This window comes from Bufo gargarizans, chromosome 3 (assembly GCF_014858855.1).
Source record: "Bufo gargarizans isolate SCDJY-AF-19 chromosome 3, ASM1485885v1, whole genome shotgun sequence".
NCBI lineage: Eukaryota > Metazoa > Chordata > Amphibia > Anura > Bufonidae > Bufo > Bufo gargarizans.
The window spans coordinates 156,852,539-156,877,271 of record NC_058082.1 but is presented as its reverse complement, the minus strand read 5'-3'; the positions used below and the strand labels follow the sequence as shown (position 1 = coordinate 156,877,271).

The window sequence follows — 24,733 nt, the reverse complement described above, 5'->3', positions numbered from 1 at the left end:
ATCCAAGACTTGGTGTAGTCCGAAGCAAGTGCAAAGCGGTGATTAATTTGGATGATGAAGGAATAATTGAGTCCAGACTTGTAGTAACGTTGAACGCAGCTTTACCTGGCATAAACGGTAATCCAAACAGTTTCCAGACTTTATCTTAGTCATCAGCAGGTATTGGCTTAACTCTGGCAGGCAAACACTTCTGCAACAATCTCTGCTCTTTTATGCGGTAGCTTTCTCGGCTCTGCTATGCTGGCTGGAGTAAATAGTAACTTTTCCTTCTCTGATGGAACTTGGCTTAGTGGTCTGTAGTCTGTCTTTTACTTTATCTTTATCTGCAATCCTAGGAACTTTTTTTGTCCTTGCTTTGAGTACCTCAAGCTCTAGCTTCAGCTTGGATGAAGGCAATGCAAGCCTAGGAGGGGACAAGCAACAATGTAACACTTCACAGGCAGGGCCTGTGGGCCTAGCAGAGTAAGCAGTGCTCTGCTGGCCAACACAGAACCTTTCCCCAGGAAGGGGTAGGCTAGAATGACTTTTCACTAACTAAACTCCTCCCTCTCTAAAGAGGGCTGGAATAGAACTAAACGTTCCTCTCCAGAGAAACTATCTCTGCACAGATTTGCTGCCACCTGCTGGTGAACCAGGCACATTACATGTTAACATTACATCTGCATAGGAATAAATATACACAGTGAGAATCACATGGTACAAATGTATCAGATGACACACTCTCAGCTCATAGGAGGTAACAACAAGGTGCAAAAGTGGGGTAATGGCACTCTGGGTCATTACACTTTCCTGCTGTCTTTTACTCACGATATACTGCTTTTAATGTGGACTTAATTAAACACTGGATTTTACATGGAGACACCACATGCTGGATTTCTTCTTCTTCAAGCTGTATAGATCTGCACTAGATTTATCACAGGGGCTCAGGCTGGATGATAAATTTGGTGCAGGGATAGACACTTTGCTCTGACTCTATACTAACTATTGGTTGGCTTACTTTGTGACAGATTTTTATGCCTGAATTGTGGCAAAATTTTGGTTCAAAATGGTGCATCTTAGGCTTGCCTATTGCCCATGAAGCCCAGCTCGCTTTCCACTAAGCCCCCCCTTTTCCTAGCATGTCGGGAAAAAAAAGTGTAGAAACCCTTTATGCTCAAAAGTGTACCAATTTGTGCCACTTTTTTAGCCAGACTTGGAGAAAATACTTTAGTGAATCTGGGCCAATAAGTTTGAACAGTCCATATTTTCGAGGAGCTGTCACAATTCTCTAATTCCAAAATGTGGTATGATACATAGGGAATGTCAGAGAAACAAGGAAACTAAACAGAAAAAGATGATATCATAATTTGCTGTTTAAAGTGGTAATCTCTATATAATTAAGGTTCTGAAATTTGCTAATATGCTCCATATCTGTGTCTTACCATTTTCAAGATCTCTGTCAGTGAAAGGGAACATCCTTATTTACGTCTGGAGGCTGAAAACCAATACAGATTAAGGCCTCTTGCACACGAACGTGTGCGCCCCGTTGCCGTATTGCGGACTGCATTTGCGGATCCGCAATACACGGGTGTTTCGTGACCTATTCACTTCAATGGGTCTGCAAATCCGAAGATGCGGAATGGTGCGGAACGGAAGCACGGAACGCTACGGAAGCACTGCTGAGTGCTTCCGTAGGGTTTCGTCCCATACTTACGTTCCGCAAAAAGATAGAATATGTCCTATCTTTTTGCGTAACGGCCGGATCGCGGACCCATTAAAGTGAATGGGTCCGCGATCCGCTGCAGCTGCCCCACAGACTGTGCCTATGCATTGCGGGCCGCAGCATGACCACGGGGCTCACACATTCGTGTGCAAGAGGCCTAAAGTTTAGCTTTACTCGAGAATTTTGATTTTGTGATTCCACGTTACCTGTCACAAATGGTACAACTTTCATGTAACTTGGCTTTGTGTCTTATTTTCCCATATTTTTTTTCATTGTACTGGTAAATCACATGTATCCCTCATTAAAATGAAAGAGACATGATTGTTGTGCTGCAGTCAGCTGCAACTTTAGGGCAAGCAAACATTTCCAAAGCATGACGCTGCACAAATTGTGTGACCCAGTTGTGTTGCTGTACCCTTGCACAGAAGTCACATACTCCGTAGTTTCCATGTAGCCCTAGCTGTACTTTGCCAAAGAGAGATCTCAGCCATTATATATGGTCTACGCACATAACAGTAGCAGAAATATCTCTCTTGTCCTGATGGTCTGCTACAATGTATTAGTATTCTTAGACATTTTCTTCCAGCCAGAACATGATGATCTTGAGCCTCATCAGTGGTCAAAGTCCACTGATGAGTCCATATTGTTTAATTTATCTTTTATTTGTCTTCTGAAATAATGTAACAGTTGGTAAAGCAGAGACTGCTAAAATGAAAAGTCTGTGCAGCATAAGGCCACTTCAGACAAAACTGCCTCCCCCAGCTACAACTTATCAGCCACTGGGGGACCTTCACCAGTGAAGTCTACCTCCCACTATTCTAGACAAATTTTGTAAAAGGCAATGGTATTTTGTAAAATGCAACTTGAGGAATAACACTATTTCTGGATTATATCACTTATATCTTGCAATTTTTAGGCTTGTTTCACAATAATGCTAAAACAATCCAGCAGGCTGTTCCGGCAGCCCATAGACTATAATGGGTTTCTTTGCTGGAACGGCCTGATTGCTTTAGCATATGTGTGAAAGTAGCCTTAGCAGTTTTCCCCTCTGTCTGTAATTCTCAGGGTGGTTTTTTCCGCTAATGCCTGGAGCTTAGCTCTTTTCATGTCTGCCTGGCCACAGGAACACAGGAAATAGATAAACAGGGGATCCTGCTCCCGAGCTCACACCGTCAGAAGCAACAGCAATAATTGAGGACATTACATAGCATAATTAAGCTGTTAAGATGTAAATCCAGGAGTTAGATAAGACATTAAATCACTTACAAACAAGCTGCCGTCTCTTAGGGTCCATTCACACATCCATAGTTCTGTTTAAATTCTTTCTTTATTCAAATTCTGCAAGTTCAAAAAGCAATTCTTTTTTACAATGAAATAATAATGCAAATCAATATCACATACAAAAAATAAGATTGATATACATAGCATTAAATGTCATGTCATGTATTACAATACAATACAATAATCAAGTGTTAATGTAAAAAATCTAACTCTCAACAGTTGTTGAACCTATAACAGTTGTCGCTGCGACGACAGGTAATCAAATAGCAAATTAGGACTGAAGTCTTTATTGATGACACAATAAAATGCTTGCTATTTGTTATACACCTATTCCACTACAGTTTCCTAGTATTTCGGAATTTAGTCAACTTCTAAATTACTGAGTGTAACAATCTAGTCGGGTCATCCCAGCTGCACCTCAAAAAGAACAATATCTGGGGGGAGAACAAATTAACAGGGGATACATGGGGGTGGGGGGAATCAGGCTTAATCTCTACAGGGTCAGAAATGTTGAAGCTGAATAGTTAAAGAAATTCAGTTATGGCATCGTTTTCTAAGAGTTTGGTCCAAGGGTCCCATGTTTGATGGTATCTGGGTTTATTATCGTCCCTAATTAGTCTTAATTTCTCATAATTGTGTAAAATATGCATCTCTTTTAACCATTCTGAGATGGAAGGGGGTTCTTTTTCTTTCCATAGCTTAGGGATCAGTAGTTTGGCTACGTTTAACATGTGTAAAGTTAAAGGATGCCTGATAGTAGAAGTATGTATGTCAAATATACTGAATAGAATCAGGTTTGGGGGAATTTTAGCTGTCGTGTTAAAAGTTTTACTGATTATCATTGCGATGGACTTCCAAAAGGTTTCTAGTTGTTTGCAGTGAATCCAGATGTGGGATATAGTACCCCTATCTGTTTCACATCTCCAACACAACGGGGATATGTCTGGGAGCATGCGATTAAGTATAATAGGGGTTCTGTACCAACGCAAGACTATTTTGAAATGAGTTTCTTGTATTTTGGGGCTAATCGATCTAGATCTTGCATTTGAAATGATATCTTTTATCTCAGTTATTAAACTCCCTACCTAGTTCTGCTGTCCATTTTTCAAGGTACGAAGGAGGGGAGGTGGGGTTGTGATTATATTATAAATAGAGGAGGTAGCTTTTTTGACCAGGGTATTTGTCACATCCATAGTTCTGGGTTTGCATCCGTTCCGCAGTTTTGAGGAAAGAGTGCGGACCCATTAATTTCTGTCCACATCCATAGTTCTGTTTAACGGCTCCGCAAAAAAAAAAATAGAACATGTCCTATTTCTGTCATAGGGCCGGCCATGTGCAGTCCTCAAAATGCAAAACGCACTCGGCCAGTATCTGTGTTTTGCGGATCCTCTGCATAGACCTCTGAACATTGAATTGAGAGTTAGTAAGGGGGGGGGGGGGAGCAGGAGAGGAGCCTCAATGAGAAGAAAGCACCTTTCTTTGATAATATATATTACAACGTTTCTTATAATAGTTGTACTGAATTTTTTTTTATTCTTTAATGTACTGATCTCCATCTTAGATTGTGAGCCCCATTGTGGACAGTTGGATGCTAATGTCTGTAAAGCGCTGCGGAATATAGTAGCGTTATATAAGTGCATAAAATAAATAAATAAATGTTCAATAAAGTTTATACTGACAATTTAAACAATATATGAATGAAAATGCGCCAATGTGCTGTACCACATCAGACTGAAATAAAGCGGTGTAGAATACCAAAATAAAAATATAAATAAGTGGGAAATTATGCGTGGAATACGTCACCATCATGTGAGTAACATTTCAAAGTCTTCAATATGATGACTCCTTCACCTACAGCTGACTTGGATATTGAAAATTATGTAAACTGGAAAGCCCAGTGGTAAAAAAAAGGGAAGAAAGAAACATGTAGGAAGGCTGCTATCAGTTTCCACATCGTTAGGGTATAAAATGAGACAAGATGCTTGAAGTAATGAGAAGAGGAACCTAAGTCAGGAAGCACTAGCATTCATTTATTCTAAGAAACATGCTCGCGACTAAGGTACTGTTCTGCCCTTACTCTTCTATGGATATTATTATTATATTATGCACAACTAGCAATCACATTTCTTGAATTTTATTTGTAACACGGTCTACTGGTTAGCAACTGGTTGCTGTATGCTTTTAGTGTATTATAGTACTGTATATTGTACATGTAACTAATTACACCAAGCTATGAATAATTGTCCATACAATAAATCTAATATAATAAGAATGAACCGAAGTATGTGATTTCAGTTAACTAACAAAATCTCAGTCAGTGACTGTACATGTCGATTTGGTTAAATGTTGAGTGTTTTAGGCTACTTTCACACTAGCGTTCGGGCGGATCCGTTCTGAACGGATCCGCCCATAATAATGCAGACGGAGGCTCCGTTCAGAACGGATCCGTCTGCATTATATTAGCTAAAAAAAGCTAAGTGTGAAAATAGCCTGGGACGGATCCGTCCAGACTTTCAATGTAAAGTCAATGGGGGACGGATCCGCTTGAAGATTGAGCCACATTGTGGCATCTTCAAACGGATCCGTCCCCATTGACTTACATTGTAAGTCTGGACGGATCCGCACGCCTCCGCACGGCCAGGCGGACACCCGAACGCTGCAAGCAGCGTTCAGCTGTCCGCCTGTCCGTGCGGAGGCGAGCGGAGCGGAGGCTGAACGCCGCCAGACTGATGCAGTCTGAGCGGATCCGCCTCCATTCAGACTGCATCAGGGCTGGACGGCTGCGTTCGGGTCCGCTCGTGAGCTCCTTCAAACGGAGCTCACGAGCGGACAGCCGAACGCTAGTGTGAAAGCAGCCTTAGATTGTTTACAGCTGTTGAAATGTAACCAGTTATGTTCATATTTTGTATTAGTTTAATTACCATAAACTATAAAGATCGGAAAGAAGAGGATAGTGTGATATAAAGGACTGTAACAGTCTTTTGCCCGATGTAATGGGGTTATAGATAAATGCAAGCCACTCTGGGGGACCAACAATTGGAACCCCAGGGAACACTTGGACAGGGATCACAAGTCCCTAATTCCTCATCAATAAGACTAATGTGAGGGTGAGTTTGCATGAAGAGGTGGTTGAGCAATTGCTGTATCTCTCCAGGCAATTCTATTGAAATGATGGAAGCTGTCAAGGTTTATAGGTGATAAATGTGGTTTGTAGGAAACCCCCTGTAAGAACTTTATTTGACTGATGCAGTAGACTTAACCATGCAGATTGTACAGTCAGCATATTTCCTTTCATGTTGTTTCCAGTCAGTTACTGGGAGTTTTGCTGGGATTATACATGGTCTGACCACTAGTCATCTAACAGAAGAGTTGATTCGGAGAAGCAAGCGTATGATTTTAGACACCTTGGGAGTCGGCTTGATTGGTACCACAACAGAAGTCTTTCATAAGGCATTGCAGTACAGCAAAGTAAGACTTTATTTATTACTGTGCATTCTAATAATGGGATCTGAACTAAAATGAACTACAATTTATGAAATAAGGCTATTTATATAAAAACAATATATACACTGTGCACACTAAGCACTGAGATGTTTCCTCTTTGCTGAACCCAAAAAGAACCACTGTGGCTCTACTTTTTGGGTTCAGCTATTGGCATGGTTCCACGCATGATGCATACGCTTATGTATATGGTCATTTTTTGGTGTTCTGATGTTTCCTCTTTACCAACTACATTTTTCTAAAGTTAACTTCCCAAGTTGAGATCACAGAAACCATGACTACAGTGAAATGTTATACATAGGGCATGCAATTCCATGCAGCAGAACCTATGAGTGCACTGCATCACGCTTCCCATAACTGCTGTACTATAAGCCCCAATGGCATTTATAGAATAGGGCTCCTACACACACACATTTGTGCTGGTGTTTTCTGACATAACATTAGTAGGGGTTACAAGGAGCAGCATCTCCTAAAGCACTGCTATTACAAGTTTCTGTAGGAGCATATTGTGAAGAAAGAGGAAGAGTACCGGCCACATAGCTTCAGAGCTGGGGAACAAGAATGAGCAAAAGTAGACAGCAGGAAATGAAAGTGGTGAGATGGGAATACCCCTTTAAGGTTCCTTTACATTGCTCAAGAGAGCAGGCATTCCTTCCTGGCAATCGCTTACTTGTCGGTGAAGGAGACCGCTGCTATTACACGCAGCGATCTCCTCCACAGTATGGGGAGGAGCGATCACTAATGCCATCGCTCATCTCCATACAGAATCATTGTTTGCTGACAGCAGAGTGCTGTTTTAGATAGCACGTTCTGATGCCGGCAAACGATGATTAAGGTAACTGCACAAACAAGCATGTTACCCGATGAACGGTAATCGGCGGCACCTTAAGGCCTCATGCACACGACCGTGCCGTTTTTTGCGGTCCGCAAACCGCGGAAGGCGCCCGTGTTGCCTTCCTCAATTTGCGGAACGGAACGGGCAGCGGCAATATAAGTGCCTATTCTTGTCCACAAATCGCGGACAAGAATAGGACATGTTATATTTTTTTTGCGGTGCCGGGGAACGGAGCCACGGATGCGGACAGCACACGGAGTGCTGTCCGCATCTTTTGCGGCTCGATTGAAATGAATGGGTCCGCATCCGAGCCGCCAAAACGGCGGCTCGGATGCGGACCCAAACAACAGCCGTGTGCATGAGGCCTTACACTGGCAGATAATCGCTAATGAGCATTCCTATGAACGAATGTTAGCGATTATCTGGCTGTTGCTCGGCCTTTACTGTAAAGGAGCCTTTACTGTCAGTACAGAAGGCCGCAGCCCCGCTTCTCTCTGTATCTTTCTAGTTTGTGCTGCAGCGTTCTGCGCTGACGGTAGGTATGCTATGTTAATGTACACTTACAGTCACTGCTAAGTGCTGGCAGTCCTGATCTGTATTTACTAAGAGAGAAGTCCAGGGAAGGCAGCTAAACCAGCAGAAATGCCAGCGCTCATAAAACATTATCCTACCAAATACTTTACCAGTTATACTTGGAGAGCTGCCGTCTACAATTAGATGTAATTTGCTTCCATAGTAATAAAGGCTGTTGCTTCCCATTGTCAGTGACCGCTCTTCTCTGTATACTTTTCTGTTTTTTCTTTCCCCTATTTATGTGATCACTTGTTTTATTGATTTCAGATTTACAGCACTGACGTTTCAAGCACAGTCTGGGGCCAGCCTGACCTCCGTCTTCCTCCGCTCTATGCCTCCTTTGTCAATGGCGTTGCTGTAAGAAATGATTCCTACATACAATTATCTCTGATTGATGTTCAGTTGCCACTAACCATGGTGTAGTAATAATACATCATGAAATGTGAGCAAATTGTTCAAGGCGTTACAGGAGTTACCGGCCTGCTGGTATTGGCTTGCTTCTATAGGCTGATATTGGCATTTGTTTTGTAATTATTACAATCCTGGACCTAAAACTGTTTTATGTAATGATATAATGTTAATATATAATGGATACATACATGTATTTCCTATATATGTTAGATAGGATCTGTCAGCTCTCCTGTCTTGTCTGTTTTTAGCAAATACTTATAATTTACATGAAGTAACAGTTTTAGGACATCTTTTCATAAAACAATGCATTTTGGTGCTCCTCTATTAATCCTTAAAGGGGTTATCCAACTCGCACAGCCGCCGCTACATCTTTCCGTCACGCAGACGAAAACATCCATAATGGGGGGTGGGAGCAGCCAATAGCAGACGGGGATGAGCCTCACGGGTGACGCTAGGGAGGCTCGTTCCGATCGCGGTCTGTTTTTGGCTAAGACCCTTCCCACCGACGCCGGATGTTTTCATCTGCTCGACAGGGAGATGCAGCGGTCACTGTGCACGCTTCAGAAACTATGCGGGTGCTCGATAGCGAGGTAAGTACATTGTGTCTGGGTGCATTTCAGGGGTTGGATAAGGATACAACAGGGTTTGTATTATTAGATTGACAACTGGGTATAACCGTTTCCCTTGTCATTAGGGGTGTGTCATTACATGTTTTGACAATGTCATCTTTCATTGGACATAACCAGATTGTATATAGACTCGCCCAATGACAAGGGGAATAGTAAAACCCAATTGTCAATTTTTCATACATTTATTCGGGATTATGTGGTATAATAGTCAACCTCCATTGTGTGAAATCATGTTGTTTTCACACAATGATGGTGATATCTCAAGTCAAGGAAGACAGTCTTTTGTAACCTTGGTGTCAAGGAAGACAGTTTTAGTAAAAACTATGCCAAGAGACAACGCTGTAAAAATACAGAAGATACGTGTATGCTTCCTTTATTGTGACACATGTACTGGGTTAGACTAGTCTCTTGCACAACACACATATTTGGCAACACAGAAAAGTTTGGGAAATGTTTTTTTACAGTACAAATTAATTTATGACGTTATTGTAAGAAGTCTCGTGAGACTTCGCGAAACAATAACTTTGGCTCATCGGAGCCGATACATTCTAATACTGTACGGAGCTCCTGCTCCGTACATTATTAGAACAAAGTTTTATGCAAATTGACTTTGGATGTTTCATCTGAAGTAGATTTGATCATCCCTAGTCATCAATATAAACGAGCGGTGGCCGGTCCAGGAGATACAGCCGTCACACGGAATGTGACAGTAGCCTTAGAAAGCACCAGCAAGTATTCTACAATGAGTGTAGTTTTCACAGTTGCTCAATATGTGGATTTGGAAAGAGTTTGGAACATCCAACGTGAGTCATAATTAACACAGTATATACCTTTACTGTAAATATCAAAAAATGGCAGAAAAAACTCAAATAGGGGAACAGAAAGTTCCCAGCTGATTTCCTTAGCTTCCAAACTGCGATGTTTCATACAACAGCATCAAGTAAAAGTATATTTTTTTTTACAATGGAACCCTATAGGTCAGAGGCATCTATTCAATGTATGTGTCATTGTGTAAACGTTAGAGACCATAAAGAAAAGCAAACATAGCCTTAAATGCCAAGAATTTCAATTGTTTTTCACAACATTTTTGTGTATTTTTTTTTCTACTCATTACATTGCAAAATGCCACACCTAGTGCATTGTATGTTTTGTAATATGTCACAAAAAACAGTGCATTTTAAATTTCAACGGAATTTTAAAAAATATTCTACAAAATTACTTATTATAGTGTGTGTTATATTTCTATATGGACTTACTGCTAATGTCTGGCAACAGTGTGTTCAAAAAAGAAATATATTATACAGTAAAAAATGCCAGGGAAAACATTGCAAAATGCTGTGAAACCACCCTAAATAAAGTAGATACTAAAAACCACATCTATCAGCAGTGGCGATCCTAGAAACAATATATAGTAGGGGGCACATAAGATACCACAGTCAAAAATGGGGGGGGGGGGGCACTAATAACAAAACAAAATAAGTATATGTAAATAAGATTACAAAATACGAGATTATTGCTGTATGCAGGGATAACCTAATACTTAAAAGACAAGTGTTCAAGAGTTTTCCTTTCTTCCTCGGTTTTGCTTTAGACCTGAGAAAGAGAAAAACTTTTCTTTATAGTTTAAAGCCGTTTCAGCAAACACCAGGGCTGTGTAAATAATCCCATATGTCAAACATGTCACTAAAGAAGACCAATGAACAGACGCTCACAGGCTTATTCACAAAAGGGTGAAGAATTTGGAGAAGGGAAGAATCTAGGACAACATAACTGAATAGCAAAGTGAGCTGAATTGGAGAATTTTTTTCAAATCCGCTATTTTGCCCTATATTGTTCACTTCTCCTGACTTCTCCAAACTCTTCACCCTTTTGTGAAATAACCCTGTGGGTGTTGTTGGTGTGTGCAACTAATACTACTTATTCTACTTGTAACGCAGAGTGCGGCGGTCAGGGGTGCGTGTAACTCGGGGTGCGCTGGTCAGGGATGCTGGTAACGCAAGGTACGCTAGTCAGGGGTGCTTGTAACTCAGGGTGCGCTAGTCAGGGGTGCATGTAACTCAGGGTGCGCTAGTCAGGGGTGCATGTAACACAGGGGGCGCTGGTCAGGGGTGCATGTAACGCAGGGGGAGCTGGTCAGGGATGCTGGTAACGCAAGGTACGCTAGTCAGGGGTGCTTGTAACTCAGGGTGCGCTAGTCAGGGGTGCATGTAACTCAGGGTGCGCTAGTCTGGGGTGCATGTAACATAGGGGGCGCTGGTCAGGGGTGCATGTAACGCAGGGGGAGCTGGTCAGGGATGCTGGTAACGCAAGGTACGCTAGTCAGGGGTGCATGTCACGCAGGGTGCGCTGGTCAGGGGTGCATGTAACTCAGGGTGCGCTGATCAGGGGTGCTGGTAATGCAGGGGGCGCTGGTCAGGGGTGCATGTAACACAGGGGTGCTGGTTAGGGGTTCATGTAATGTGGGGGCACTGGTTAGGGAAGCATGTAATGCAGTGGGCGCTGGTCAGGGGTGCATGCAACGCAGGGGGCGCTGGTCAAGGGTGCATCGCAGATAGAAAAAGTACTGATGTGCTCTGTCCTCGTGCCTTCTTCCTCTAGGCGTGGTGGCAGGGGGAGGGGTGCGCAACGATGATTCCTGAAATCCCCAAGCCGCATTCTTTTCTGCCTCTGCAAGCCCTGCTAGGCTGAAATACACAGGCAGCCAATGGCAGTGCTGCCCTCTCCCTCTAATAGCAGCTGAGGTGGGCGGGGGAAGATTCACTTGGCTGCCGACCTCCGAGGAGCCCGTAGTGAAGCGAGTGGGCAGCATGGGCAGTACTTTCAGTTTGGCAAAACTGACAGATTGGTGCACTAGAGGCAGCGGCGGCCAGCGTTTTAAAGGGGAATCAGTGGGGAGCACGGAATAACCCCCTTGCCCCCCTGTAGTGACACCTATATCAGCTCTCGTTTGCCAAAAAACTGGTGCACACCCTACTTGCACAAACATTTGCAACTTTTTGGGGGCTATGTGCTCCACTTGCTACTGTTCCACAAATAATTTATGCTAGAAATCTGGCATAAGTTATACTTGAAATCTATGCTACCTCCGTTGCTGGTCCCATGTTTATTTTAAAAAAAATATGAAGTTTTAATATATGCAAATGAGCCTCTAGGAGCAACGGGGAGTTGCTGTTACACCTAGAGTCTCAGCTCTCTCTGCAACTATCATGCCCACTGCAGTTTGATTGACAGGGCCAGGCAGTGTAAACATCATCACACCTGGCCCTGTCAATCAAAATGCAGAGGGTGTGACAGTTGCAGTTGCATAAACCATTAGTACAAATGAATAGAAGAAAGTGTGTAATATATCTTATCAGAGAAAAATTTGTTTTTCGACATCTGGCAGCTCACTCTTCAAATTCAAAGAGTAGCATCTGTATCTATTACTGCTACTCACTCCTTCTCAGCCTTGCTCTCGTCATCATCTTTAGGCACCATGTAATTTGATACGTCAGTGAGCTGGCAGTCTAGTTTTCGTTTTCAAGATGAGTTCAGCATTGCATGTTAGTTTAGGAAGGGGAAGGGAAACAAAGAGTTAAGGCAGCAGCTATACCAAGACTTTATGTAGCACTTTTATTTGATTGAGCTACGGCTGTAGTCCAAAGCAGTAAATTGGATTCTTGTGCACTGCAGCTATCACGCGACAGTTAAAATCAAGTACTGCAGAAAGTCTAGGCGTAGCTCCAGCCTTAGGCCTCATGCACACGACCGTTTTTCAGGTCCGCATCCTAGCCGCAGTTTTTGAGGCTCAGGTGCGGACCCATTCACTTCAATGGGGCCGCAAAAGATGCGGACAGCACTCCGTTCCGAGGCCCTGCAAAAAAAAATATTTGCATGTCCTATTGTCCGTTTTGCGGACAAGAATAAGCGTGTCTACAATGGGCCACCCGTTCCGCAAATTGCGGAAGGCATACGGGCGGATTCCGTTATTTGCGGATCCGCGGTTTGCACACAGCAAAAAACGGAACGGTCGTGTGCATGAAGCCTTAGACTTGCCATACATAATGCAGTTCAGCAGTGGGATCCATATGTGGATTGTCGCTATTTGCTGAGCCTGTACATGCTATTTGAAGAAAAGGGCTTGTATAGATTGTAGCCTGGCAATTAGCAGCAATGCACATGCTGCTGAATGGCAAAACCTCTTATAGTCACCTGTACAATTGACTTATGTAAAGTTTGTTGACAGTACGGAGGCCATTAAGAATATTGTAAATAGTTGATATATTGTTGGCTTTTTTTTCTTAATAACTGAAGTGCATTTACTATTTTCTAGGTTCACTCAATGGACTTTGATGACACTTGGCACCCTGCCACTCATCCATCCGGGGCAGTCCTGCCCTCATTGATTGCACTTTCAGAAACCTTACCTTCACATCACAAGAAATCTGGATTAGATTTTCTTTTGGCATTTAATGTTGGCATTGAGGTGCAAGGAAGACTGATGCATTTTTCTAATGAAGCAAGCAATATTCCAAAGAGGTATGTAATGTTAATTCCACTTAAAGTAGTTATTATATCATGTTCATACTCAGTCCAGTCACATTATTATGACCACTAGCTAATATCCAGAGTAACCGCCATGTGCAGCACAGACAGCAGCTAGATGGGCTGTGGGTGACTCAGTAAGGTCCTTGTAGGTTGTCACAGGTATCTGGAGCCATATTGACTGCAGTGCATCCCACAGCTGCTGGAGGGTGTGAAGGGGAAGGATCCATAGAACGAACTCAACAATTAAGGTGGTCCCACCGATGCTCAATTGGGTTCAAGTCTGGCGAATTAGGGGGCCAGGGTAGTAGTTAGAAGTCTCAATCATACTCTCCGAACCAATGTCGAACATTTCTAGCCGTGTGACATGTCACATTATCTTGCTGGAAGATCTGTGCATGGTCTGTTGAGAGGGCCTTCTACAAGGATGACTGAGCCCAGAGAATGCCACAGTAACATTCCCCAGACCATAACACTGCCACCAACAGCTTGTGTTCTTCTAGCAGTAGTTGCAGAGTATTTGTTCTCTAATGTTTCTTGCCTGACACGCCAATGTCCATCCGTTTGATGAAGCAGAAAGCGAGACTGATCGGAGAAGGCAACCTTTTGCCAACCAATGGCAGTCCAATTTTGATATTGCTGCAAAAATGTAAGCTTTTTCTGCCGATGCAACTCCATTAGCATAGGTCCAGTGACCACTCATCTGCTTTGGAGTCCCATTGACAGTGGGGTTTGCAGAACTGTTGTTTTAGACATATGTCTAGTAGCCCCTTGTTCATTTTGGCGGTGAGCTTCTCCACTGTAGCATGCCAGGTTCGCCCTTGCGCATCTTCATAGTCAACATTCACCTCCCACATCAGTGGCACGTGGTACTCTGGAGTTTCCACATAATTTATTCACAATGATACCATTTGTTATCTTACGATACACTTTTACCACAGCAGTATGCCAACATTTCATAAACTATTTCAGAAATTCTGCCACCCTTGGCCCAAAAGGCAATTATCATCCCTTTTTTGCAACACTGATAAATAGCCCCTTTTATCCATGACAACAAGGAGGGATATGTGTGCAGACAGCCTATCTCACACCTTATATACCCACCAAGCCAGCTCACAAAACGTGACTTCCTTCATGAACTGTGCGCTGCCAACTTCGAAATTAAGAAGTGATCATAATAATATGACTCCACTGGGTAGACTGACCTAGATAAATATATTTTATAGATACTTTGTAACATTTTAGTCTTACATGTGCGGTTTATATGTGTCAATGTATTATGCACAATTTTCCTTATTGTTTTTCCTCTGTTTCTGTAGATTTCACCCTCCTGCTGTGGTTGGCACTATGGGAAGTGCTGCAGCATCATCTAAATTTTTAGGTCTGGATCAGGTTCAGTGCAGAGAAGCCTTAGCTATTGCTGCATCGTATTCTGGGGCTCCTATGGCCAATGCAGGGACACAAACCAAGCCCCTTCACATAGGTAATGCAGGCAGACATGGCCTGGAAGCTGCTTGTTTTGCATTCCTGGGTCTTGAAGGGAATAAACACATCTTGGATTTAGAGTCTGGTTTTGGTGCTTTCTACAATGACTATAACCCACAAGCCTTGCAATCCCTGGAATCCTACAGTTGGCTGCTAGAGAAACAAGATGTGGCTATTAAAAGATTCCCTGCTCACCTCGGGATGCACTGGGTTGCAGATGCAGCATGTGCAGTACGGAAGCACATAGCTGGGGAAAATGAACCACTTCCCATTGATAATATTCAGAATATTGTTCTTAAAATCCCAGATGTTAAGTATGTGAGTCGTCCCATACCAAATTCGGAACATGAAGCTCGCCATTCATTCCAGTTCAATGCATGCACAGCTCTACTAGATGGGCTTGTGTCCATTCAGTCTTTCAGTGACCAGAATATTTCCAGGCCAGAACTACAGAAGATACTTAATAAAATAGAGATTGTTCACCCTTCTGATAATCAACCAAATTTTGAGAAACTGTATAGTGAGGTGAGTGTTACAATGATAGATGGAACCACCTTTACAGAGAGGTGCAACACATTCTATGGTCATTGGAGAAAACCACTGAGCAATGAAGACCTTGTAAAAAAATTCAGGTCTAATGCATTGACAGTGCTTTCTGAAGATAGAGTAGAAGGTATTGTGGAGACAGTGAACAAGCTGGAAGAGCTACCTGACTGCTCAGTGCTCTGCTCATTTCTAAGACAAAGTCAGGCTACTGGCAAGAAAGATCAGTCTAACAAAATATGACTACAGACATTAGGAGTCATTTATTAGGACTGGCATTTTAGACTCCAGCTAATACCCCTTTAGCTGGTGGTGATGCACCGGCCTCTACATAACTTTGGCTTATACAGACATAGAAAGTGATAAATGAAATGGGCCTGCTGGCCTGCCCCATTTAACACCCACACCACATCCCCTTTCTTAGACCTGGTGTGAGCTGGGAAAGGTCGCAGATTGTGGCACAAATAACCTTTACTTAGCAATCTGCGACAGATATATGCCAAAAAGTGGTGTATATCTGTTTGTAAATGACCCCCATTTTTATACTGACATAATCTAAATCTACAAATAGTTACTAGGTTTTCTTGTTTTAAAGGGGGTTTTCCCCCAAAACAACCCTAATCGTATCCATGGGTTGTTTCTGGAATTGTAGCTAAGACCCATTCACTTTTAGCACAGTTCTATAAAATACTGTGGCCCAAAGTTTTTTTTATATTGGGTTGAAGGTGACTTCATCAATGGCTACAAGATGTTCTCTAAATACACATGGTATCCTGGATTCTGGGGCACACTACAGCTATGAAGGCATGAAAAGGAATACACGGTATATAGAGAGAGTACCTGAGTTAATGTGATGCAAAGTATCAATAGCCATGAATCAGATCTCTCCAGATCTGGTCTGAAAAACTTATCCTTTGGACTAATTTTTGTTTGCTAAAAAACAATTGTAGAAGATAATTATTTTAAAATTCCTAAATGTTAATACCTGTAATAACATGTATATAGCTATGATATTTATCATGATACTAGATAATTGATATCAGTATTGTAATACATTTTGTTTCATTCTGTAACACTGTATGTCTGATTATGTATGTTTTATTGCTATGTACTTGTGCAATTTTCAAAACTGTCAGGCCTTTGAATGAAAAAGGTCAGCTTATTGTTTATAAGTATAACCCATTAAAGTTTATCTGACAAGTTATTAATAGTACTGTATTCTGGTGATTTGTTTTCTATGTCATATTTCGCTCTTCTACATATCCTCGAATGGTGCTACATTATCATTATCATTATTATGGCTTGAATTAGACAGTAAACATTGTTTTACATTTCAGTGTGAAATTTGTAATTCAATTTTTGATTAACCTTTATGTCATACTTATTTAATGATAAAAAAAATCTAAATGTAAAGTGCTCATCATATTAAAGAGGTTATCTAGTGGGGGAAGTTTGTTTGCAAAGGGTTTAGAATGGGTTAATCAAATAAAGCTTCAGTGGCGTACCTCCCATATTGGCAGACAAGGCAGGTGCTATGGGGCCCGTGGGGAGAGGGGGCCCGCAGTGGAGGATAAGACCCGCCCCTAATTACCTTCAATACCATCCATCTTCAGTCTAAAATCTTATCCTCAATGGAGAAAGCTAAAGGACCTTGGATGATATCATCACAGTGTCGTGGTACCTTCCGTGACAGAGGTTAGAAGATCAGAGAGACTGACTGCACGTGAGGTTAACTGACAGATTCTCAGTGTTGATGTTTGGTAATGACCACACATCTTGTCTGGTGCAGCTGGCGGTCATTACTGCTTTCCTGTTTAGTTTTGAGTCACACTTCATACCATGCGGTTGATATTCTCTGCTTGGATTTGGAAGAGTTGGTGTGTGGACCTTACCTGTGTTCCTGGTCATCCATTTTCTACAAGATAAGTTGCTCTGCTCTTGTATTTGGTTGTTCCCTTGTGCTTGTTGTTACTAGGCCTCAGTGAGAAGCTGGTTCGTTCACCTGGGAAGGAACCAGTAATCTCATTCCCTTTCACTACCTCTAGGGCTTATCGTGTCTCCTAGGGTTTAGGTTCCGCCGTATGTATTTTTCCACCTTCAGGGTCTATACATACTGACAGGAGTCAGGGCCAAATCTAGGGATTTCCTAGGAGGTGACCTTTCCCTTCTCCCTAGCCTTGAGGCCTAGTTCTTTTTCCTCTCCCTTCTGTTGTCTTTCTGCTGTCTCTCCTCTCCCCATTATTCGTGACACACAGGTCCTGTACATCTAGCAAGAGAACTGCACAGAGAATAGTGTGGTTCCCAGGTTAGAACAGTGCATCTGCCAGGATCTGTGATGACATAATCTTCAGCATCATAGGTCCTGCACGATCTGTCAAAAGAACTGCACCAAGAATGGTGTAGTTCCCAGATTTAAAAGGTACATCAGCCAGGACCTGTGGTGACATCATGAAAGGTCCTCCAACCCCTAACAGCAAGGAATAAAAGTGCACAATGTGAGACTGGAATGGGGTGGTAAAGATGTCCTCCACTTTTCTCTTTATTTGACCCCCCCCACCCATGCCCTGTTTTTACTCATTGCTCACTCATATATAATACTGCAGACAGTTAAAATGACCACTACCTCATGTACAGTGGCATAACTAGAGTGCTATAGGCCCCATGGAAAACTTTGGTTAAGGGTCCCTCCCCCACGCCATGCCCGGTCGCACCCTCTGTGTATGCAATTGTTACACCCCTGGTCCCTGATCACCCAGTAATGCCCCCACTGCCCTCAGTAATGTCCCCAGTAGTGCCCCCCACAGCCCCTAGTAGTGTCCCCCACTGCCCCCAGTAATGTCCCCAGTAGTGTCACCCACTGCCCCCATTAGTGCCTCCCACAGCCCTGAGTAGTGTCCCCCACTGCCCCAGTAATGTCCCCACTAGTGTCCCCCACTGCCCCCAGTAATGTCCCCAGTAGTGTCCCCCACTGCCCCAGTAATGTCCCCAGTAGTGCCTCCCACAGCCCCTTGTAGTGTCCCTGACTGCCCACAGTCTTCATGTAACGGGGCCCAGCATTTTCACTGTACTTAATGCTAGGCCCCTTCAGAGCACTCATCTCACCTGCATGATATGCACTTCTCCAGCATCACATTAAGCAGGTGGGTGTAGCCTAGGCTACATTAGTCAGGCTCCACCCACCTGCTTAATTTGTAACTAGTTTTATTGTGGCAGCGTCGTGGCCTGATGCTGGTGGCCTAGAGACTGGAGAAGTGCGTATCATGCAGGTGAGATGAGCGCTCTGACGTTCCCGGCATTAAGTACAGTGAAAATGCCGGGCCGCGTTACATTTGAGCGCAGCGGCCCCTTCCCCCTGCCGGGCCTGGTCGCGGTTGCATCCTCTGCGACCGCGATCGTTATGCCCCTGCTCATGTACCTCATATACAGTAACCATAATGTATAACCGATTACATATTTCTGTACAAACTCCATCTATTATACCTTGTATTATACCTTGTATGTCTGTGGGGCATCCTCAAACAGAAGGTGGCGGGGCGCAAGGTCTCTAACATCCACCAGCTTTGTGATGTCGTCATGGAGGAGTGGAAGAGGATTCCAGTGGCAACCTGTGACCCTCTAGTGAACTCCATGCCCAAGAGAGTTAAAAAAAATAAAAACATTTAATCACCTCCCCTTTCCCTAGAATAAAAAAATAAATACATAAACAATAAAAAATAGAAACATCATGGGCATTGTCACACCTGTAAAAAAAAAAGTACTTTTAAAACCTAAAAATATTTATCCCATATAGTGAATGGTGTAAGAAAAAAAAAAATCAAAATGGCCAATTTGCTGTTTTTTCATTGCTTCACCTACTCCTCCAAAAAAATTGATCAAAAGTCATACACACTGCAAAATAGTATCAATAACAACCACAGATCGCCCCGCAAAAAATTAGCCCTCGCATAGCTCAGTAGACATAACTATAAAAAGGCTATGGGGGTCAGAATATGGCAATTTAAAAAGTTTTTATTATTATTTCAATATTAAAATACAAAAAAAACTACACATATTAGGTATCGTTGTAATCGTACTGACCCAGAGAATGAAGGACACAGGACAGTTTTACTGCATATGGAACGCCATAGGGACAAAACTCTTAAAACTGTGGCAGAAATGTATTTTCTTTCCAATTCCACCCCATTTGAAAAAAAAAAATCCCTACTTCCTACTACTTCATATGCCATATTAAATAGTGGCATTAGAAAGTACAACTTGTCCCTCCAACAAAAAAAAAAGCTATCATACGGCTATGTGAATGGAAAAATTTAAAAGTTATGGCTCTGGGATGACGAAAGAAAAATGAAAACGCAAAAATAAATAAACCTCCGGTATCCAAGGGGTTAAAGGGGTTGTGCAGGCGGTATATATTGCTGACCTATCCTCAGGATAGGTCATCAATATCTGATCAGCTGTTTGAAGAGGAGGCAGCGCTCCATGTGAGCGTTGCTTCCTCTTCAATACACTGCGCTCTGTCTCTCTTGCAGTGGTAACATAGTGTAATTATAAGTAATCTCTCCATTCACTTGTATGTAATTACACTGCACTTCCGAGACAATAGGCAGTGTAAGGGCTCTTGCACATGACGTTTGCCCTCAGAGACATAAGTCATCAATATCTTATCATGGGGGGTCAGACTTCCGGCACCCCGGCTGATCAGCTGTTTGAAGAGGAGCCGGTGCTCCATGCGAGCGCTGCTTCCTCTTCATTAGGGCTCTTGCACACGACCGTATGCCCTCCGAGACATACGGTCCGTGAGCTGGCCACATGTCCCAGAGCGGCATTGATCGTGCACACGGGAGCGCACAGCATCGTAAATTACCTTTATCAGTTATTGGTCACAGTAATCTTATAGAAATGGTACTTATGCCTCAGTTGCTGTATCTTCTCCATAACTCTCCAGTTTGGATTCCACAAAGGTTGTTTTTTTAAATTCAAGGGATTTTTATATCCTTAATTTGAAGGAAAAAGCAGCCGAGAATAAGTATTGCAACGCTCCAAAAAAGCAAAGGGGGGGGGGGGGGGGGGGCTTATCTTTACCGAATCCATGGTTCTATTTCAACATTTTAAAGGATGGCTCCGGACTGACAAGTTGGATTCTACAGGTGCTATTATCTCATCCATAACAAAACAAAGGGCTCCGATTGCCACGGTGGAATTAGGTTCCTTGCGCTCGACCACACTCCCTACTCTATCCCTAGTGACCAAAGTATGGTCTAAATTTGAAAGTATGATTGGTATCAATGGTTTTTGTGATGCTACCCCTTTATGGCGTAATCCCCAAGTGCCTGAGATATTTCGTCTCAAAGGTTTTTCTCCATGGGAGAGGAAAGGTCTATTGTTTATGGGACAACTTCAAACAGATGGAATTTTCAAATCCTTTACGCAGTTGCAGGAGGAGATTAGCTTACCCAACAAATTCTTCTACCAGTATTTACAACTGAGACATGCGTTTCAGACGCAATTTCCCAAGGGTGTACGGATCTTTGATTCTCCCCCTGTGGTTAAACAATTATTAAAGGCTTCTTCCACTAAGGGCCTTATATCCTTGATATATAGACATATTATTGATATCTCCTCCTCTTCTACTACAATTAAGGCAAAGGTCCAATGGGAAAAGGAGCTTGGAGCATTGTCCCAGGAGCAATGGACAGATATTCTGGCCCTTACTCCCTCTCTGACGGTTAGTGAATCCCAGCGACTATCACAACTGTACCTTATACATCGAGTATATAGAACCCCACAATTCCTTTTCAGAATTGGTGTGCGTTCAGATTCAAAGTGTCCCGGATGTGGGGAAGAGGATGCGACATTGCTCCATATGATGTGGAACTGTTCACGATTGCGATCCTACTGGGAGGATGTCAGACGTATTATAGTGATGGCAACTCGGATACGTCCACCCGTTGACCCTGGAGTTTGTATACTTGGGATACTGGACTCTCCGGGACTGGGAGACAGGAACTCCCTATGTATTCATAGAATCCTGTTCCAAGCTAGGGTACTAATAGCTAAACACTGGATACGAGAGGCCCGCCCACAAAACAAGAGTGTACTAATAGGATGAATATAATTCTGAGATTAGAAAAGAGAGTATATGCTAAACGAAAATGTCCAAATAAGTTTCTATATTTATGGCAGGGGTGGGTTGAGTCAGCGCAACTAGCGTCTGAGGCATTAGTTCAAGACTGTATACGGGGACAAATGTCTTTCTTACACTCCCTCTCCAGGGGAACCATACAGTTACCGTATAATGTTTGAAAGGCTGGGCTATTGTAGCTAGATGGAGCTGTTATGGTGCTCAATTGTATGACTATTCTTAAATTTACAGACACGGATGTCTCTCTGCTCAAGTTGGGCTGGGGTGGGAGGAAGGGCGTTATTGTGTTACTTCATACAAGTTACAATATTCAATTACTCAAATGCTGTAATAATCATATGACTCTTGATTTCCCATAATTGTCATGGGTGTCTGCGTACACGCCAATATCTTTGTAAGATGATGTACTTATGTCTGACTATACAAAAAACTATGGGCTCCTTGATGATATTCATATGATAATGTTTTTTTCAATAAAAGAAAAAAAAAGAAAAAAAAAAAAGAATGAATGGGGCCATGTATTGTGAGATTTTGAGTGAAAACCTCCTTTCATCAGCAAATTGCATTGAAGCTGAAACGTAGCTGGGTCAATGATCCCAAACACATCGCCTGGACAACGAAGGAGTGGCTTCGTAAAAAGAATTTCAAGGTCCTGGAGTGCCCTAGCCAGTCTCCAGATCTCAACCCCATAGAAAACCCTTGGAGGGAGTTGAAAGTCTGTGTTGCGACAGCCCCAAAACATCACTGCTCTAGAGGAGATCTACATAGAGGAATGGGCCAAAATACCAGAAACAGTGTGTGAAAAACCTGTGAAGACTTACAGAAAACGTTTGACCTCTGTCACTGCCAACAAAGGGTATATAACAAAGTATTGAGATGAACTTTTGTTATTGAACAAATACTTATTTTCCACCATAATTTGCAAATACATTCTTTGAAAATCAGACAATATGATTTTCGGGATTTTTTTTCCTCATTATGTCTCTCATAGTTGAGGTATACCTATGATGGAAATTACAGGCCTCTCTCATCTTTTTAAGTGGGAGAACTTGCACAATTGGTGGCTGACTAAATTCTTTTTTGCCCCATTGTAGTAAATGAGCCATAATCCAGGTCTAATCTCATTTTTTGCTTCTAAACATAGACCACTGTGAAAAGTGGCGAGAATCTTGAAATGTCGCAGTTGCCATGGAAATGTTGCAGTTACCATGACATGACTTCTTTAGGCCACAAGGTTGACATCTCATTTCATAAATGACCCTCATTATTTTTAAGTTAAAAAAAGGTTTAAAGGGTAATTGTTTGCCAGAAAGTCACGCATATCATTTTTTCTAATTTATTTTTATTTTTTTATTTCAGATTTATTTGTTCTATATCCTGAAAATGATTATGGGGGAGATGTTGAGATGTGGGTGTATATGCCGTTAAAAACAAACAGTCTAAACTAGTTTTTTGGCAAAAGCAACACTATTAATTAACACATATTAATTTTGAGCAAATAAAAAGCAAATAAAAAGCAAAAACAATAAATAAATAACAGCAAAATAAACTATCTTCATGGGTATTTGAAACTAACTTGGTAGCAAATAACTCCCCCAGTATCCAGCTCACACACTCTGAACTGAAGATGGATCATTCACTAGTACGTTACACAGGCGCATTTTATAGAGGACCTGTCACCACTCCTGACATGCCTGTTAATAGCTTCATGCATTCCCCATGTAATAACAGTTCTGGAGCATCTATTCTTATGGCTCTATGTTGTGTCATTCCTTTATTATTTCTACTAAAAGTTATGAATAAATTGCTAGTAGTACTGTCTCTGGAGTAAAAAAAACTTTTTTTTGCCAATAAATTAACACTTTCGCACACGCAGCAGGTGCCATGGCTGGCAGGTCTCTGCTGTTTTAAACATCAGAGACCTGTGGCTAATTACCGTGACTGGCAATAATGCCGATTGCGGTAATTAAAGGCTTTTAGATGCCGTGATCAAGTGAGATGCGGCCAATGGAGGCATCGGTATTTGCACTGAACACTACGAGCCTCGTTAACGAGGCTGATAGTGTTAATGCTGCAATTCTTATTTTGGCCACCAGATGGCAGATCAAGATAAGGAATGAGCATTTTTCAGTGTAAATCCCATTTTAAAAATACCTGATAAAACAAAATTAAAAATTTAAAAACTTAATTTATAGGCTCATATTTTAGCTTCAAAAGCATCACAAAAAAGAAAAAAATGTTAAAAAATATATAAAAATATTAAAGTTTAAATGACCCCCCTTTTCATATAATAAAAAAATAAATACCTAAATGACAATAAATATAAACATCATGGGTATCACAGCGACCAAAAACGCCCATACTATTAAAATATAAAAAAAAACAATACGGTGAATAGTGTAATGGAAAAGAGGGTCAAAATGGCTGATTTGCCGTTTTTTCATTGCTTCTCTTACCCAAAAAAAGTAATAAAATGTGATCAAAAAGTCACACACTCCAAAATTGTATCAATAGAACTACAGATTGTTCCACCAAAAAAATAGCCCCTAAATAGCTCAGTAGCTAAGAATAAAAAAGTTATGGGAGTCAGAATATGTTAATGTTAACAATTCTTTTTTTAAATTTATTTTTACACTATTTAGACATAAAAAACATATATATGGGGTATCGTTGTAAATTTACTGACCCAGAGAATGAAGGGCAAGGGTCAAATTTTCCACAAACTAAACGCCATGGGAACAAAACCCATAAAACGGTGACGGAATATAATTTTTTTCCAATTCCACCCCATTTGGATTTTTTTTTTTACCAGTTCCCACTATATTTTAGGCCATAATTAATGGTAGTCTTAAAGACACTTGGACGGATATTAACAATAGGTTACACATATGAAATAGGTCAGAAATAGGTCAGAAACAAATTGAAAATGAACGTGCTTATTTAAGAAACTTGATACTTTTATTAATGAATGGGTATGAGCAAGATCATCAATATGCTCAGTTGCTATAATATATTAAAAACGAACCTCCTATTATAGATAGGTGGCGGAATAATAAATCACAAGAGGGCTGGGGGTGATAATGGGTAAATCTTTGGTAAAACTTCTTTCC

At 41.8% G+C, this 24,733-nt stretch overlaps 1 protein-coding gene across 1 annotated transcript; it reads left to right on the top strand.

Annotated features, from left to right (window-relative positions):
• Positions 1-4,909: 4,909 nt before the first annotated feature.
• Positions 4,910-16,688, top strand: ACOD1 (aconitate decarboxylase 1). The gene is made up of 5 exons (XM_044286580.1): positions 4,910-5,042; positions 6,290-6,451; positions 8,160-8,249; positions 13,245-13,450; positions 14,776-16,688. Exons 1-5 carry the CDS (start codon positions 5,028-5,030, stop codon positions 15,725-15,727), a joined length of 1,425 nt encoding a protein of 474 aa, XP_044142515.1. The 5' UTR covers positions 4,910-5,027; the 3' UTR covers positions 15,728-16,688.
• Positions 16,689-24,733: the final 8,045 nt, after the last annotated feature.